This window comes from Trichechus manatus, unplaced genomic scaffold, assembly GCF_000243295.1.
Source record: "Trichechus manatus latirostris isolate Lorelei unplaced genomic scaffold, TriManLat1.0 scaffold00439, whole genome shotgun sequence".
Taxonomy (NCBI): Eukaryota; Metazoa; Chordata; class Mammalia; order Sirenia; family Trichechidae; genus Trichechus; species Trichechus manatus.
Window position 1 is genome coordinate 153,575 of NW_004444375.1, and position 19,798 is coordinate 173,372.

Here is a 19,798-nt window from a genome sequence, read left to right on the forward strand (position 1 = left end):
AACAATTTCTTAAGATATATTCAGCTAATAAAATGAATAAAATTAATTCACAAATTTTCATAATCGTAACAGTAAAAAAAAATGAAGATTTGTGAAGGAAGATGGTTCTGTACCAGCAAATATTAAGCAGCAAAGGTTGCAGTTGCTCAGAGTAACTTGAAAAAATATATTATCTTCTGATAATAATTTCATTGAATTAATATGTCTGCACATTAATAGAAATGGCCATAATATTGGCATATAAGTATATATAATGATAATAATGCATATTAAAGCTCAAGTTTTAACAACCTAGTCCTATAGAAACTCTTGGTTAGAAAGATATTTTTAACATGTCCTAGGCTTCAGCGTTCATAGCTGAGAGGAAAACAGCTCAGCTACATCATTGAACAAAGTCTTCTTTCTCTAAAATTCCTTATTCCGTGAAGACAAGCATAGGAGATAAAATGATCTATATGGAATATTATTACTGATAATAAGCAGACGTCTCTGTTTCAGGTGGCAGTTGAATTAAATTTACTTCGCAGGTTTCAAAGTGTGATAATTTCCTGTCAAAATCTTAAGTGAAACCTTAACGATGTGGTTTTTTTCTTTTTTTTCTTCTATTTTCAGAGTCCTCTACATACTCAAAAGCAATCCGAAGGAAGCAGATTTTTTCAATGCCTCTTTAGGATAACTAAAGGATAATTTGAGTTCATTATCTTAGTATCTTTTAATATCCTATCATCACTGACTTCCATCATCAGAGATATACAGCCTCCCGCTAACAAGTCCCACATGGCTATCAGGCGAACATCAGGTAAGTGCAATTTTATTTTATCTGTTTTTACTTGAACTCATAAATGTATTAAATGTAGTAAAGTCAGCAAAGTCTTAGTATGAGTACCAAGTTAATTCAAAGCGAGTAATTGGAACATCCATCCATATAACTTTGAGACAAAAGCAAAGTTCACATGTGTTGGAATATTTTTTATTAAAGGCTCAAATTATTGTCCTTAGTGAATTACCCAAGTGCATAAAAATACAAACACTAAAGTTTATTCATGAATCTAGCCTAAGAGAAATCATGAAATAAAAAAATCTTGAAAATGAATCATTTATCCAGAATTTTCCTATGATTTTAGGTCTTTTAAAAATATTACTTACTATTTAAAATTTTTCAAACGTTTAATGACACTATCCATAGAATGAGTTCAGGTAAATGATTCATAACCAAGGACAGTCTTTCATACACTTAGTGAACGTGCTGAATAGGCAGAATGATTGTGATAGGTAATGTCTATAAGATTTTCTCTTAAAAAATAAATGTGATGACCTCATTTGTGACTCTTGTTTTCTGGGGTAACCGTTTCAGTCCTTTTGGGTGTTCTTGTGGTATCATGAATTTTGCGGAGATTTCGCGTATATGTTTTTTTATACACAATCACATGAAACCCATCAGCTCCAACAGTCTCAAACCTTCCACGTTTTCTCCGTTTCTGTCACTGTAGATTCCCCATTGCCTCCGTGGAGATTCATTGCTGAGATCCTGGGAGTTATCCTTTTTAAATTATTGTTCATAGTGATTATCATAACAGTTATCGATATTCCTGGTAAGTAAGTCTATGAGAGAAGGAGCATAAGAAAACTGCTGATAGAATAAGGATCTGAAAATCTCTCTACTCTTAATATTATATCAAATCATTCTCTTTTCTTATGTGAGCATTTTATAATCTTAAACTTAGTAAATATAAAAAAAACCTGATAATGTGGAATTATTATGGAACGGGTATTCTAAATTAATGAAAATTATTAATGATATTTTAAAAATATTTTGATTGCTTCCATGCAAATGCTGAGAAAAGATCTGATATAATATCCTGGGGCCTTGTGATAATAGACAGATAAGATAGTTATAAATACCAGATGAATTCAGAAAAGGTTAAACCATAATCTGACACCTGACAGAAGAGTTGTTTTGGTTGTTGATGCTGTTTATATTAGGTTGTAATGGCTTTTACTAGTAGCATTTTTTGGTTTAAAAAAAATCTTAATATTTATCAATATTAGTATAGTCACTGAAGGAGTTACTACAAATTCCAAATAAAAGTCTTCATCATGGTTGTACAATTCTCATCATGCTGAATTACGTTCACCCTACAGCAACTTCAATCCAGTAGCAAAAAAATTCTTCTATAATAAGAACTGAGAAAGATAGGTAATGTCTCTAGAAGTGTTTTTTTTTTTTTGTGGTTTGAACATGTTCTACTTGTCTCTAGAAGTAGTAAGAGATTGTTCGGAAAATTACTTAATAAAGAATAAATGATGTATTTTCACAAATGATCAGTATCTGAAGTTTAAACCTTGTAATTAAGTGACCAGAAGTATCAATTATTTTTTTAAACAGTAGACGTCCTTTTTCCCTAGTGGCTTAAATCTAAAGATGCTATGATATGCTACTCTACTGTATATTTCTAATTGTTTTCTGATTAAATGGTGGTGTTACTTTTTCCTGGACTTCATTGGAATTTTTAAAACCATTTGAAAATTCACATGTATGTGCCAGCAGTGCAGTAAGAGTTAGATAAATATTTTTTCTTTATTTTCACTTGTGTGTGTTTGAGTGTATCTGCACACATATGCAAATGTGTTTATGTTTATTCTCATGAATAAATACCAATACATTTCTATTGTAAAAAGCAATTTGCTTTCAAATATTAATTCATATTATTTTTGTAGTACCTCATTGGGTGCATTGCCCAAAGATGTGGTTTACCTACGACAAAAATGGTTATCTCTCAGAAATATTTATCAGAAAATAAAGAAGAAAAAAATACTTATGTAATGTGGGAATTGGAAAAGAAGTACTACGACACAAAAATAAGACAAAATAATGTCAAAGATGTCATGAATGGAATTGTGTTTCCCAAAAATATGTGTCTTACATCCTAACTTCTATGCCTGTGGTTATAATCCCATTTGGGAATGGGTTGACTTTGTTATGTTAATGAGATGGGATTACTATAAGGTGTATCTTGAGTCAGTCTCTCTTGAGATATAAAACAAATTAAACAAGCAAGCAAAGAAGCAGAGATGGGGAAAGAAAGATGTCAAGCCACGTGAAGACGGCCCAGGAGAAGAAGCTCGAAAGACACAAGGATCTTCTGCAGAGTCGGCAGAAAGAGAAAACCCTCCCCTAGAGCCAGCATCCTGAATTTGGACTTCTAGCCTCCTAACTGTGAGAAAATAATGCTCTACTTGTTAAAGCCACTCACTTGTGGTATTTCCATTATAGCGGCACTAGATAACTAAGATAGAAGATATAGGTCAATTCAACTTCATTAAATTTTTTAAAAACTTCACTGAAATGGAAGAAAAAGTCAACTATATCAGCAAAGTCAAAGATGAACCCTAGGTTGAGTGAAACATTTAAATGGATATAATAACCAAAGATGAGTATGCAGACTATTGAAATAAAACATCCAAATCAGTAAGAAAAAGAGAAAAGAAATAATAACCCGTAGTGTTAGGGTGGGGAAAACGGTTATAAATGAAAAAATCATGAAAATTGAAATGCAAAATATAATATGTGAAAAGACGCTCACTTTTCACTAGTTGATACAGATTTTCGAAAATCTGAAAATTTAGTAATGTTAGCAAAAGAAGTAGATTAAAAGTAGACTTATGTACTGTTGGTCAAATTTTAATAAGAGTAAAATTAAACACTATGTACCTTAAGGAGATTCTTGCTGAGATCCATAAGAAGGCATGTAGAATAATGTTTAGTATAGCATTCTTTGACATTTAAAAAATTTAAAAAATATTAACAATAAATATAAGTACATGGGTAATTTGTGGTATATTAATATAATGAAATTTCATATAAATATAAACATTACCGATATACCTTCCTCAGCGTGTATAATTCCTGCAAAAGTTATCTTGAGTGAGAAAGATATTTATATCCCTCAAAAAATAATAAAAATGTAAAATTGTGTCTTTATAAATCTATACGCACATATCTGTGTATTTACACTCTATACATCTAAATAATATAAGTACATTTTGATAGATAAATATGTAAATGACTATAGACCGAATTTATACATGTATGTGTACATATATATTTATTTCTCCAAAACTTTCTTAGGAGACTGAAAAAATTTATTGAACAATACAAGTTAATGTTTGAAAATGCTTAAAAACTGTAAGAGGTATTAAAGTTTCGTTCATTATGCTGTTGAAAAGTTTTTCCCAAAGACCTTCATTACTTTATTAATTTTAATTTTATTGACTTTTTTATTTATTTACAGCATAATAATCTTGATAAGTTGTTGTTAGGTGCCATCAAGTAGGTTACAGCTCACAGCGACCCTATGTACAACAGATCGAAACACTGCCCTGTCCTGCCCCATCCTTAAAATCTTTGCTATGTTTGAGCCCATTGTTGCAGCAATGGTGGCATTCCATCTTGTGGAAGGTCTTCCTCTTCTTGGCTGACCCTCTACTTTACAAACATGATGTCTTTTTCCAGAGACTGCAATCTCTTGATAAAATATCCAAAGTACCTGAGATGAAGTATCACCAGCTTCGCTTCCATGGAGTGCTCTGGATGAACTTCTTCCAAGACAGACTTGTTCATTCTTCTGGAAGTCCATGGTATATTCAACATTCTTTACCAACACCACAGTTCAAAAGCATCAATTCATTCTCCAGCTTTCGCATACGCATGAGGTGATTGAAAATATCATGGGTTGGGTCAGGTGCACTTTAATCCTTAAAGAGACATCTTTACTTTTCAACACTTTAAAAAGGCCTTTTGCAGCAGACTTGCCCAGTGCAATCCTTCCTTTGATTTTTTGGTTGTTGCTTCCATGAGTGTTGATTGTGTATCCAAGTAAAATGAAATCCTTGACAACTTCAATATTTTCTCTATTTATCATGATGTTGCTTACTGGTCCAGCTGTGAGGATTTTTGGTTTCTTTATGTTGAGGTGTAATCCATACTGAAGGCTGTAGTCTTTGATCTTCATCAGCAAGTGCTTCAAGTCCTCTTTGCTTTCAGCAAGCCTAGGTTGTGTCATCTGCATATCTCAGGTTGTTAGTGAGTCTTCGAACAATCTTGATGCCACGATCTTCTTCATATAGTCCAGCTTCTCAGATTATTGGCTCAGCATGTAGGTTGAATAAGCATGGTGAAAGTATACAACCCTAATTCACACAGGGTTTTAATTGTCTTGATTTTAAACCATGCAATATCCCCTTGTCCTATTTCAACGACTGCTTCTTGGACTATGTACAGGTTCTACAGGGGCATAATTAAGTGTTCTGGAATTTCCATTCTTCTCAATGTTATTCATAATTTGATATGATCCACACAGTCAAATGCCTTTGCATAGTTAAGAAAACACAGGTAAACATCTTTCTAGTATTCTCTGCTTTCAGCCAGGATTCATCTGATATCGGCAATGATATTCTTTGTTCCATACCCTCTTCTGAATCTGGCTTAAATTTCTGGCAGTTCCCTCTTGGATATACTACTGAGAACTTTTTTGAATGATCTTCACAAGAATTATACCTGTTTGTGATATTAATGCTATTATTTGATAATTTCTGCATTCTTTTGGATCACTTTTCTTTGGAATGGGCACACATACGGATTTCTTCCAGTTGGATGGCCAGGTAGCTGTCTTCCAAATTTCTGGGCACAGATGAGTGAGCACTTCCAGCCCTGCATCTGTTTGTTGAAGCACATCAGCTGGTATTCTGTCAATTCCTGGAGCCTGCTTTTCTGCCAATGTGTTCAGTGCAGCTTAGATTTCTTCCTTCAATACCATCAGTTCTTGATCATATGCTACAGCCTGAAATGGGTGAATGCCAACCAATTCTTTTTGGTACAACAACTGTGTATTCCTCCATCTTCTTTAGAGGTTTATTGTGCCATTCAGTTTTTTGCACATATAATCCTTCAAAATTTCAACTTGAGGCTTGAATTTTTTCTTCAGTTCTTTCAGCTTGAAAAATGCTGAGCATGCTCTTCCCTTTGGTTTTCTAACTACAGGTCTTTGCACATTTCATTCTAATACTTCACTTTGTCTTCTGAAACCTCCCCTTTGAAATCTTCTATTCATCTCTTTTACTTCATTATTTTTTCCATTCACTTTAGCTATTTTATGCTCAAGAGCAAATTTCAGAGTCTCTTCTGACATTCATTTTGGCCTTTTCTTTCTTTCCTGTCTTTTTAATGACCTTTTACTTTCTTCAGAGCCCAGCTGGTGCAGTGGTTAAGAGCTTGGCCGCTAACCAAAAGGTCAGCAATTCACATCCACCAGCTGCTCCTTGAAGCCCTATGGGGAAGTCCTACTGCGTTTTAGAGTTGCTATCAGTCAGAATTGACTTGATGGCAGTAGGATTTTTTTTTTTTTTGCTTTCATCATATATGATGTCTTGATGTTACCACACAACCGGTCTGGACTTCCGTCATTAGTGTTCAATGCGTCAAATCTATTCTTGACGTGGTCTCCAAATTCAGGTGGGATATACTAAAGGATGTATTTTGGCTTTCGTGAACATTTTTTAATTTTCTTCACTTTCAACTTAAACTTGTATAGGAGCAATTGATTATCTGCTCTGTCACCCCTGGCCTTGTTCTTACTGATGGTATTGCGCTTTTCCTTCATCTTTTTCCACAGATGTAGTTGACTTGACTCCTGTGTTATCCATCCAGTGAGATCCATGTGTATAGTCAGCGTTTATGTTGTTGAAAAAAGATATTTTCAGTGAAGAAGTCATTGGTCTTGGAACATTCTATCATGAGATCTCTGGTGTCATTTCTGTCACCAAATCATATTTTCCTGCTACAGATCCTTCTTCTTTGCTTCCAGCTTTCGCATTCCAATCGGCAGGAATTATCAATGCATCTTGATTGCATGTTTGATCAGTTTCCAACTGCAGAAGTTAGGGAATAGCTTCAGTTTCCTCATGTTACTATTAGTGTTTGTTACATAAATTTGAGTCATAGTCATATTGACCTTCCTTGTATTGATCTTCCTTGTACTATACTGTCACTGACAGCATTGTTCTTCAGGTTAGAACTCAAAATGTCCTTTTTGACAATGAATGAAATGCCTCTTTGATTTATCATTCCCGGCTTAGTGGACCATATGACTGTCTATTCAAAAGAGCTAATAGCAGTCCATTTCAGACCGCTAATGCCTAGGATATTGATCTTCATGCATTCCATATAATTGTTGACTATATCCAGTTTTCCTTGATTCATACTTCATACATTCCTTATTCCAGTTCTTAGTGGATGTTTGCAGCTGTTTCTTCTCATTTTGAGTCTTATCACATCAATAAATGAAGGTCTCGAAAGATTGACTCCATCCACGTCATTAAGGTTGACTTTACTTTAAGGAGGTATCGCTTCCCCAGTCATATTTGAGTGTCTTCAAACCTGAGGGTCTCAAATTCTGCAGTATATCAGACAATGTTCCACTGCTATTCATAAGGTTTTCACCGGTCAGTTTTTTCGGAAGTAGACCATCAGGTGCTTCTTCCTGTTCTGTCTTAGTCCAGAAGCTCCACTGAAACCTGTCCACCAAGGGTGACCCTGCCTGTATTTGAAATACATGTGGCATAGCTTCCAGAATCACAGTAACACCAAGCCCCCATGGTACAACACACTGACAGATGGATGGTGTATCTTTATAAGAATTACTGTAAATAATTTTTTTATTATTGACCTTTACATTAAGGTTTAGAGAACAAGCTAGTATCTCATTAAACAGACAGTACATGTATCGTTTTATGACAATGGTTGACAGCCCCACAACATGTTAACACTCTCCCTTCTCGACCTTGAGTTCCGTATTACCAGCTTTCTTTTCCCCTCCTGCCTTCTAGTCCTTGCCCCTCGTCTGGTGTTCCCCTTTAGACTTGTTTTGTTTTATGGGCCTATCTAATCTGTGGATGAAGGGTGAACCTCAGGTGTGACTTCCTTACGGAACTTAAAGAGAGTTGGGGGCCATACTCTCGAGTTTTCTCCTGATTCTGTCAGGCCAGTAAGTCTGGTCTTTTTTTGTAAGTTAGAATTTTATTCTACATCTTTCTCCAGCTCTTTCCAGGACTCACTATTGTGATGTCTGTCAGAGCAATCAGTGCTTGTAGCCAGACACCATCTAGTTGTACTGGACTCAGTCTGGTGGAGGCCGTGGTAGATGTGGTCCGTTAGTATTTTGGACTAACATTTCCCTTGTATCTTTAGTTTTCTTCATTGTCCCTTGCTACTGAAGGAGTGAGACCAGTGGAGTATCTTAGATGGCTGCTCACAGGATTTTAAGACCCCAGACACTACTAAATAAGTAGAAAGTAAAACATTTTCTTTATAAACAATGTTATGACAATTGAGCTAGATGTTCTCCGAAACCATGGTCCCCACAGTCCTCATCCCAGCAATTTGGTACCTCAGGGAGTTTGGATGTGTCTATGAAGCTTCCATGACCTTGCCTTGGACAAGTTGTGCTGGCTTCTCTGGTATTGTGTACTGTGTTACCCTTCACCAAAGTGACCACTTATCTTTTGTCTATTTAGTGTATTTCTATCTATACCCCTCCCATCCCTTGTAACCATCAAAGATTGTTTCTTTTTGTGTGTAAACTTTTTCATGAGTTTTTATACTAGTGGTCTCATATAATATTTGTCCTTTTGGACACATTATACTCTTTCAGTATAATGCCCTCTAGATTCATCCATGTTGTGAGATGCTTCACAGATTCATCATTGTTCTTTATCATTGTGTAGTTCTCCATTGTGTGTATGTACCGTAGTTTGTTTATCGATTGATCTGTTGATGGGCATCTAGGTTGCCTCCATCTTTTTGCTACTGTGAACAACGCTGCAGTGAACATCAGTGTGCATATGTCTATTCGTGTGATGGCTCTGATTTCTCTAGGATATATTCCTAGGAGTAGGATTGCTGGATCATACGGTATTTCTAGTTCTAGCTTTTTCATTTTCAAAAATGATTGTATCATTTTGCATTCCCACTAGTGGTACATAAGAGTTCCAATCTCCCCACAGCTTCACCAACATTTGTTATTTTCTGTTTTTTTGATTTGTGTCAGTAATGCTGGGGTGAGATGGTATCTCATTGTGGTTTTACTTTGCATTTCTCTAATGGCTAGTGGTCGTGAGCATTTCCTCATGTGTCTCTTAGCCGCTCGAATGTCTTCTTTCGTAAAGTGTCTGTTCATTTCCTTTCCTAATGTTTTAATTGGATTATTTGTAGAGGTGCTCTATTTTCCTGTAGATTTGAGATATTAGACCTTTGTCAGATTTGTAAGAGCCAAATTTTTTTTCCCAGTCTGTATGTTCTGTTTTTACTCTCTTGGTGAAGTCTTCTGATGAATATAAGTGTTTAATTTGTAGAAGATCTCAGTTATCTAGCTTATCTTCTAGAGTCTATGTGTTGTTAGTTATGGTTTGTAGCCATTAATGCCATGTATTAGGTCCTCTAGTGTTGATCCTGTTTTTTCTTTTATGTTCTTTACAGTTTTTGGCTTTATACTTAGGTCTTTGATCCATTTTGAGTTAGTTTTTTGTATGGTATGGGGTATGGGTCCTCTTTCATTTTTTGCAGATGATATCCAGGTTTTCCAGCACCATTTGTTGAAAAGATTGTCTTTTTTTTTTTTTCCATTTGATGGACTTTGGGACCTTGTCGAAGAGCAGGTGACCGTAAGTGGATGGATTTACATCTGAGTTCTCAATTCTGTTCCATTGGTCAGTGTCTCTGTCTTTGAACCAGTACCAGGCTGTTTTGACTACTGTAGCTGTACAGTAGGTTCTGAGGTCAAGTAGCGTGAATGCTTCTACTTTATTCTTCCTCGATAGTGCTTTATTATCCTGGGCATCTTCCCTTTCCATATAAGGTTAATGATTAGTTTTTCCATCTCTTTAAAGAATGTTGTTTGTATTTGGATCGGGATTACATTGTATTTGTAAATTGCTTTGGGTAGAATTGTCATCTTCACAATGTTAAGTTTACCTATCCATGAGCATGGTATGTCTTTCCATTTATGTAAAGCTCTTTGGTTTCTTGCAGTGGTGTTTTGTAGTTTTCTTTGTATAGCTCTTTGAAACCCTGGTTAGATTTATTCCTAAGAGTTTTATTTTTTTAGGGGTTGTAATAAACTGATTTCCTTTTCATTGTTCTCTTTGCTGGTTTAGAGCACTCCAACTGATTTTTGTATGTTTTTCTTGTATCCTGCTACTCTGCTGAATCTTTCCATTAGTTCCAGTAGTTTTCTCGGGGATTCTTTTAGGTTTTCTATATATAGTATTGTATCACCTGCAAATGGGGTCGGTTTTATTTCTTCATTACCTGTGCGGATGCCTTTTATTTCTTTTTCTTGCCTTATTGCTCTAGCTAAGACTTTCGGCACAATGTTAAATAAGAATGGTGATAAAGGGCATCCTTTTCTTGTTCCTGTTCTCAAGGGGAATGTATTCATCTTCTCTCCATTAAGAATGATGTTGCCTGTTGGTTTTGTATAGATGCCCTTTATTATGTTCAGGAATTTCCCTTCTGTACCTATTTTATTGAGAGTTTTTATCAGGAATGGGTGTTGGACTTTGTCGAATGCCTTTTCTGCATCAATTGAAATGATCATGTGATTCTTTTCTTTCCTTTTATTTATGTGGTGGATTACGCTGATTGATTTTCTAATGTTGAACCATCATTGCATACCTGGTATGAATCCTACTTGATCATGGTGTATTATTTTTTTATTATGATGCTAAATTCCATTGGCTAGAATTTTGTTGAGAATTTTTGCATCTGTATTCATGAGAGATATTGGTCTTTAATGTTCTTTTTTTGTGGTATCTTTGCCTAGTTTGGGTATCACGATTATGCTGGATTTCTAGAATGAATTTGGAAGTATCCCTTCCTCTTCTATGTTCTGAAATAATTTGAGTAGTACTGGTATAAGATCTTTTCTGAATAATTGATAGAATTCTCCAGTGAAGCCATCTGGGCTAGGGCTTTTTTTTTTTGTTGGGAGTTTATTTGTTACCTTTTCAGTCTCTTCTCTTGTGATGGGTCTGTTCAGATTTTCAACATCATTTTGTGATAGTTTGAGTAGGTAGTGTGTTTGTAGAAATTTGTCCATCTCCTCTAGATTTTCAAATTTGTTATAGTTTCTCATAATACTCTGTTATGATCCTTTTTATTTCAATCAAATCTGTTGTAATGTTCCCCATTTCATTTCTTATTTAGTCTATTTGCATCCTCTCCTGTTTTTCTTTTGTCAGTCTGCCTAGTGGTTTGTCAATTTTGTTTATCCTTTCAAAGAACCAAATTTTGGTTGTGTTGATTCTTCCTATGGTTTTTCTGTTCTCTGTCATTTATTTCTGCTCTGATCTTTATTATTACCTTTTTTCTGGTGGCTGTGGGCTTTTTTTGCTGTTCTCTTTCTATTTGTTCAAGTTGTGTAGCTAATGTTTTGATTTTGTCCCTTCTTTTCTTATGTGTGCATCTATTCCTATAAATTGACCTCTGATCACTGCCTTTGCTGTTTCCCAGAGGTTTTGGTATGATGTGTTTTCATTCTCGTTTGATTCTAGGAATTTTTTTATTCCATCTTTGATTTCTTCTATTACCCAGTGGTTTTTAAGCAGGGAGTTATTCTGTTTCCATGTAATTGATTTTTTTCCTTGCTCTTCCTTTTGTTAATGTCTACTTTGATGTCATTGTGATCAGAGAAGATACTTTGTATTATCTCAATGTTTTGGATTTTGCTGAGGGTTGCTTTGTGGCCTATTATGTGGTCTATTCTGGCAAATGCCATGTGCTTTGGAAAAGAATTTGTACTTTGCAGCTGTTGGGTGGAGTATTCTATATATGTCTATGAGGTCAAGTTGGCTGATTGTAGCCTTTAGATCTTCTGTATCTTTGTTGAGTTTCTTTCTCAATGTTCTGTCATTTACTGAGTGTGATGTGTTGAATTCTTCTACTATTATACTGGAATTGTCAATTTCTCTTTTCAGTGCTGTTAAAGTTTGTTATATGTATTTTGGAGCCGTGTCATTGGATTCATAGATATTTACTATAATTATCTCTTCATGCTGAATCGTCCTTTTAGTCATGATATAGTGCCCTTCTTTGTCTTTTATGGTAGGTTTTGTTTTAAAGTCTATTTTTCTTCTGAGATTAGTATTGCTACTCCTGCTCTTTTTTGGTGGCTGATTGCTTGATATATTTTTTTCTTCCTTTGATTTTTAATAAATTTATGTCTTTGTTTCTAAGGTGTGTCTCTTGTAGACAGCATATTCATCGAACTTTTTTTTTTTTTAATCTATTCTGTCACACTCTGTCCCTTTATGGGTGCATCTAGACCTTTTAAGTTCAGTGTAATTATTGATAAGTGTGAGTTTATTATTGTCATTTTGTAGTGCTTTTGTTTTGGTTGCTGATGATTTCTTTTTTCCTCTTACTGTCCTGTGCTGAATTCCTTTTGTTTCTGGATTTTTTTTTTAGACTTTGTTTTTACTGAGACCTTATATTTTTCTTCTTTATTTTGATGAGTAGGTTTGTTCACTTTCTTTGTGGTTACCTTGAAATTACCCTTATCTTCCTAAGTTTAAACTAGTCTATTATTACTTGGTATCACCTTTTCTTCCTCTACTAAAAAGTTCTATACATACACCATTTATTCCCTCATTTATTGTTCTGACATTCTTGTCATTTTCATGTTAACCGCTCTGGTTCCCTGTTGTAAATCTTTTGGTTTTGAATAGTCTTTGAGTGTTCACGTCCTAGGTTGGTATCTGGCTAGTGCAATCTTGTGTCCTAGATTCAGGCTGTCTTCTGATGTTGTTTGTTCTCAAACTGAAGGACTCCATTTAATAATTCTTGTAAACTTGGTGTGTTTTTTTCATAGTCCCTTAATTTCTGTTTATATGGAAATGTCCTAATTCCACCATCATATTTGAGCGAGAGTTTTGCAGGATATATTAATCTTGTTTGGCAATTTTTTTGCTTTCAAGGTTTTATATATGTCATCCCATTGCCTTCTTGCCTGCATAGTTTAGTCCTAGTCTGATCGTCTCCCTCTGTATGTGACTTTTCATTTTTCTTGAGCTGCTCTCCAGATTCTTTCTTTGTTTTTGGTTTTAGTGACTGTGATTATGACATGCCTTGATGATTTTCTTTTAGGGACTAACCTATATGGGTTCATAGAGCTTCTTCAATGGTCAGTTTTTTATGTGTCATGATATTACAGAAGTTTTCTGTCAGCAATTCTTCAATGATCCTCTTTGTGTTTTTTGTTTTCTTCCACTGTTCTGGAAGTCTGATCACTTGCAAATTTTTTATTTTGATTGTATCCCTCATAATTCTTAGGATTTCTTCATTTTTCTTTATTCCTTTTTCTGATTTTTCCTCAAAGTTGTATCCAAGTGTTTATTTCCATTTAGCCAATCCCATCATCCATTGTTTCAAACTTCTTCTTCAGCCCTTCTATGACACTACCCACTTCTGAAATCTTGTTGTTTATCTGTTGGATTTTGGATTGTTGTTTTTGTATGATTAATGGTTGTGAATTTATTTTGACAATTTGTTCCTGTATTATTTTCTTGAAGTCTTCCTTTTTTATGTCTGTTTTTTCCATGAATTTTTTTGCCATTTCCATGAATTTGTCTATTTTTTCCTCATTTTGTCTGCGTTTTGCTTCAACTCTTAGAGAGCTCTGAATATCAGAGATTTGAATTCCCTATCAGGTAGTTCTAGTGCCATTCCTTCTACTGGAAATTCATCTTCGTTTTATTTTGTTGCCTACTGGAACCCTTTTCTCCCCTTTTTTATATGGTTTGGTAGTGGCTGCTGTCTTCAGGACCTGCCGTAGTTTTGTTTTGTTTCGTTTATTGATTGTAGTTCTGTTTTTTTATCCTGCTTTTTTGTTTTATTTGGTCATGTGTGAGCAGTCGGGCTATGCATTCTTTGTTGTTTTCTCGTCTGCAGACATCATATTTTTCACCTTCTTTTCCAAAGGGCAGGGTCAGTTGCTCAACTATGGTGCAGCAGGGCAGATCCAGCAGAAGGAGAGGAGCTGGAATGTGTTGTTTGCATCATGTACTTGGGCCAAGGAGATCAGCTAGTGGTCTGTGCAGGGCAGGTGCCAGTAGGTCTTACCTGTGCTGCTCAACAGTGCAATGTTAGCACATGGTGCATATAGTCAGGAGGGAAGTCGAGGGGGAGGTTGTGACGTGTGGAGCCAGGTTGAGAATGGAAAATAAGAGAGAAAGGAAAGAGAAACAGTGGCAAAAAAAAGTGCTAAGAGAGCTTGACGTTGGAATGGAGAGACAAAAAAACTGAGAAATAGAGAGAAAAATAAAATTAATAACAATAAATTTTAAAAATATGCTCCCAGGGATTCCACAGGTGTGGCTGTGTAGACCAGGGAAGCAGCTTCCAAGCTGCACAGTACAGCCCACCTAGAAGGTGTGGAGATGATACACAGCACCAGGTATTCAAGAGACAGGAAAAGAAGGTATACAGAAAGGGATGAGAAATGAGAAATGAAGAAAAATAAAAAGGAAAAAAGAAAAGAGAATACAAATAAACAAACATAAAAGAAACAAACAAAACAACCCCAGGGATCCCACTAGTGTGACCGTGTTGACCAGGGAAGCAACCAGGGAAGCAATTTCCCAGGTGAGCAGTGTTTCACAGCTTGTCGAGAAGAAGCAAAGATCACACATGGAGTCAGGTGTTTGAGAGAAAGGAGGAGGAGGAGGTGAGAGGCAGGAAAGAAACCAAAGGCGGCTGAAAAAAGCACTACCAGAAACAATGAAATGGCCGAGTAAAAGCCGGCCCAATGTGGGCGGGGAGAATCCAAGAGGAAAGGAAGCAGCACCTCCTGTCCTGCGGTCATGGCTCACTGGCAAGTGGCAGATTGTCCTGCCAGGAAACACTCAATCAGCCCTCTGGGAAGCCAAGAAAGCCTGCCAGGAAGCTGGGAAGCAGCCAGCCAGGAAGCTGGGAATTGGCCCACCAGGAAGCCAGGAGTCAGCCTGCCAGGAAGCCACAGATCAGACAGCCAGGAAGAGTCGAAGGGTGAGCAGGGGGAAGCAGGGGGTAGGAAGGCATGTCTGACTGGTTACCGGGTGCTCTTTCTCCTGCTGCGGGCTCTGTGAATCTGCTTTCCCATACTCCCTGTTCATACAGAAGTCCAAGATGGTGGATCCATGCTGCATTAGCTGATAGGGGACCTCCCCTCTTAACTCTCCTCACTCTCTGTCCTCTGTCAGTTTCTTATTCCATTTGGAGCTTGGTTGAGTTCTTTTTCTCTTCATTTGATGCTTAAGGTTCCAGGATTGGCATTTATCTCCGTTTACTTAGTTTTTCAGGTCTTTGCTGTGGAGGGACTGCATAGTGCTTCTGTCTATAGCACCATGTTGGTTCCACCTTCCTCTCTCACAGTCAATTTTCACTTACATAAAATAGCAATCACAGCAATCTTCCAGGATGCTGGGGCTCCCTTCACAAATTTGTTCCTCACAGTTGTGGCAAAAAGTGTGTCCTCTGGGCACTCCATGTGTGGGATTGTGGGTCTAACCTGATAAATCCACTCTAACGTGTCAATTTTCCTAATCCGTCTGATACCTTCTTCTACAGTATAGCAAGGTAGGTATGCCACTTTAACCTGATTTAGTGTAGACCACTGTATAATCCATGCTTTAGTAAACAAGTAAACTATCAGATCTGTTTCTAACTTCTCAAGCTGAAACAGTGAATGAAGAATCTGTGCTTAGTGGGTCCATATCAATAGATTCAGAAGAATCCAACTTTATGTTCCTTGCACCACTATCCCACAACCTCAGTAGCCATTCCCACACGTATTCACCAGGTTTCAGTTCGTACATATTAGGAAAGTCAAGTAGTTTGTTTGGAGTGTAGTCTACCTCCTCCTGGGTCACATGCTGTACTTCTACTTTTGGGATTCATGGATACTTAAGTCTAACTGAAGGTCTAGAAAAAAAATGGGTAGTGGGGATGTGTTCTGAGTACTTTCAACAATGCCTTGTAAGGCACCTGCCTCATTTGAAACCGATAATATAACTCAGAAGCTGCTCCAGTCATTATCTCAGACAAAGGCTCTTCAAACACAGCTGGATTAATCTTATCAGATAGGGGTAGAGGGACCAACGGCTTTACTGGGGAGGGTGGCTTAGCAGGCAAAGATGGAGTAATCTCTTCAGCTGGGTCAGTCGGCAGGAGTGATTCAATGGGATTTAGGGGCTCAGTGTTCTAGGCTTCCTGCTTATCTGCCCATATATCCCCATCCCAAGTTTCAGGATCCCATTTATTCCCAATCAATGCCCTCACTTTAACTTCAGACACCATTCGAGTTCGGGAATTCAGTCAACATTCTAATTCAGCCACTGTTACCCTAAGACTCTAGGTTTGGTTTTTGGCAATTTCAGCTCTGTAACTACAAGAAATAAGGCTTTCTTTCAGGGCACAAGTGGCAACTTTGAGGTTGTTTATGCAGCAGTACAGCTGTGACTGTCAAGCTCTGAGCTCATCTTTCTTTCACCACTTTGTCTTGTTAAAATAGGACCAACCAACATTCTTCCTCATATTTCTCATTCTGACAAATTGTAGAAAAGTATAAAACGTTCAATCATCCAGAGCCTCACCTATCACCGATACTTTTTCTATTGATGGTGATACTTTGTGTGTTTCTGCAGCCACCTCATGCTGTAGATCAACAGTGCCCTCTTGACTACTGAAAGCAGAGTCATCCATATCTTTAAGGCTAACCAGACTTGAGAATCAATTCAGAAAACTCAACCTTACAATTTTGTTTCCCTGGATCCACTCTTGGTACCAAATGTCTTAAGCTGGGTTCTCTAGAGAAGCAAAACCAGTGAAGCATAGATAGATAGATAGACAGAGATGAAATGTATCTCAAGGAAATGGCTCATGTTGTGGTACAGGCTGACAAGACTCAAGCATGTGATTAGGCATCAGACTGGAGGCTTCTCCTGACTTACATAGCTACAGCAGTTGAACTCAAGATCTGCAGGTCAGACTGCAGGCTGCTGACTTACAGGCTGTGGAGGCTGACAAATCCAAGATCAGCAGGTAAGACAGCAGGCTGCTAGCTCACACGCTGTGGAGGCTAACGAATCCCAAGATCAGCAGGTAATACAACAGGGCACTGACTCAAGTGCCTATAACCCCAAGTCAGATGATGACGAACTAGATGCAAGATCCAAAGTAAGCAAAACCAGAAAGTTTCGCATGAAAGTCCATAGGTATTTGATGCAGGCCATACCCCCAAGGAAACTTCCCTTACAACTGATTGGCTGATCACATCAGATCACATAATGGGAATGATTACATTGTATCTCAAAATAGAGGATAGCTACATCATTAAGTAGCTGTCAAATTACATCATTCCATAACTGCCAAACTACATCACTACATAATTGCCAAATCACTGAGAATTGTGGTTCAGCCAATTGACACATAGCCTAAATCCCGTGACAAAGTGGACGAGAGAATCACTTAAGATTGTTTTCAATACAGTCACCTAGGAAGGTTGAGCTGAAAAGGAAACAAAAAGGACATAAATGAGCAACATCAACAAGAAGGACAAAATGACAAAAAAAACCTCATTTTTTTCCTTAAATCGAGGCCCACAAAGAGGGGAATCAGGAGCATTAAAAATGTAATAGAGCTGTGTGTGATTTTCTTCTAGGACTGAGCAGCACACTGTTAAACTGTGAAAATGAATACGAGACATCTATTACTGCCAGAAAATTCCTGGGATGCCTGTGATAAGCTTGGACTGAGGTTTAGCCTAAAGTTTATGTGAAGACTTTTTCATTCAGAGCTGGCACCACTGACAAGCATCATCCTCAGTAGGCCTAGCCTGACCTCCAGTGGATACACAAAGGGACAAGATATGTTATAAAGATAGAGGAAACCTTCTACTGCCTCATTATTACTAATTCAGACTGATGGTGTTTGATTTTCACTCAGTCTGGCCAGGTCACTGATTATGCTGTAAAGAAGTTTATCATCAATAAAGACACACTGATCACATGTGCTGAAATATGCACAATCCAGCACAGACTGCACATAAGTAAACCAGTCATTAAATTATGATCATATTCATTTTAGACCTCAAACACTATTTCCTACTTTGATGAACCACCATTTTTAATTATTTTTCCCATTCTAAAATTTATACATACATTGTTATGTGACTCTAACTGCTCTCCCCGTACTGTGACAGCACACTCCTCCTTTCCACCTCTGATTCCCCATGTCCATTCAACCAGCTCCTAACAGTCTCTGCCTTCTCATGTCACCTCTGGACAGAAGCTACCCATTTAGTCTCTTGTATCTGCTTGAGTTAAGACGCATACTCCTCACAAGTATCACTTTGTGTACCACAGTCCAGGCCAAATCCTATTCGAAAAGTCGGCCTCAGAATTTTTTTAGGCTGATAGAGATTCAAGGGGCCATGCATTCTGGGGTTCCAGCCTACAAGAGACACACCTTAGACTTAAAGACACAAACAAACTAAAACTCAAAGAAAGGAAAAAATATATCACACAAACAACACTCAAAAAAGAGCAGGAGTGGTAATATTAATCTCTGACAAAATAGACTTTAAAGTAAAATCCACCACAAAGGATAAGGAGGGACAGAATATAATGATTAAAGGGTGAATAAACCAGGAAGACATAACTATAATAAGCATTTAACACCCAACGACAGGGCTCTGAAATACGTAAAAAAACTCTAACAGCCCTGAAAAGAGAGATAGACAGCACCACGATAGTAGTAGGAGACCTCAACATACCACTTTTGGTGAAGGACAGAACATTAAGAAAGAAGCTCAACAAAGACAAGGAAGAGCTAAATGCTACAGTGAACCAACTTGATCCCATACACATATACCGAACACTCTACCCAACAGCTGCCAAGTATAATTTCTTTTCCAATGCACATGGAACAGTCTCCAGAATAGACCTCATATTAGGCCATAAAGCAAGCTGTAACAAAATCCAAAGCATCGAAATATTACAAAGCATCTTTTCTGACAATAAAGCCATAAAAGTAGAAATCAACAACAGAGAAAGCAAGGAAAAAAAACAAACACATGGAAACTGAGCAACATCTTGCTCAAAAACTACTGGGTTATAGAAGAAATTAAGGATGGAATAAAGAAATTCATAGAATCAAACGAGAATGAAAACACATCTTATGAGAACCTCTTGGACACAGCAAAAGCAGTGCTCAGAGGTGACTTTATAGCAATAAATGCACACATCCAAAAAGAAGAAAGGGCCATAATCAATACACTTACCCTACCACTGGAACAAGTAGTAAGAGATCAGCAAGAGAAGACCTCAGATGCCAGAAGAAAGGAAAGACTAAGAATCAGAGAAGAATTAAATGAAATAGAGAATAGAAAAACAATTGAAAGTGTTAGCAAGACCAAATCTGGATCTATGAAAAGTTCAACAAAAATGATAAACCATTGGCCAAACTGCCAAAAGAAAAACAGGAGAGGAAGCAGATAACTCGTATAAGAAATGAGATGTGTGATATCGCAACATACCCAACTGAAATTAAAAGAATCATAACAGAATACTATGAAAAACTGTACTCTAACAAATATGAAAACCTAGAGGAAATGGACAAATTTCTAGAAACTCACTACCTACATAAACTAACACAAACAGAGGTAGAACAACTAAATAAACCTATAACAAAAGAAGAAATTGAAAAGGT

General features: G+C 36.9%; 1 protein-coding gene across 2 annotated transcripts in view; it reads left to right on the plus strand.

Moving 5' to 3' along the window:
- The first annotated feature begins 503 nt into the window (after positions 1-503).
- The window catches only part of LOC111819380 (NKG2-A/NKG2-B type II integral membrane protein-like), a 35,683-nt gene continuing 16,388 nt past the window's right edge, over positions 504-19,798 (plus strand). The window contains exons 1-2 of one of the 2 annotated variants that reach the window (XM_023725828.1): positions 504-799; positions 1,491-1,592. In XM_023725828.1, the coding sequence (XP_023581596.1) occupies positions 778-799; positions 1,491-1,592 (124 nt within the window). In that variant the 5' untranslated portion in view covers positions 504-777. Of the gene's footprint in view, positions 800-1,246; positions 1,593-19,798 lie in introns of those variants that run through there. The other variant, XM_023725826.1, reaches the window with a different exon arrangement.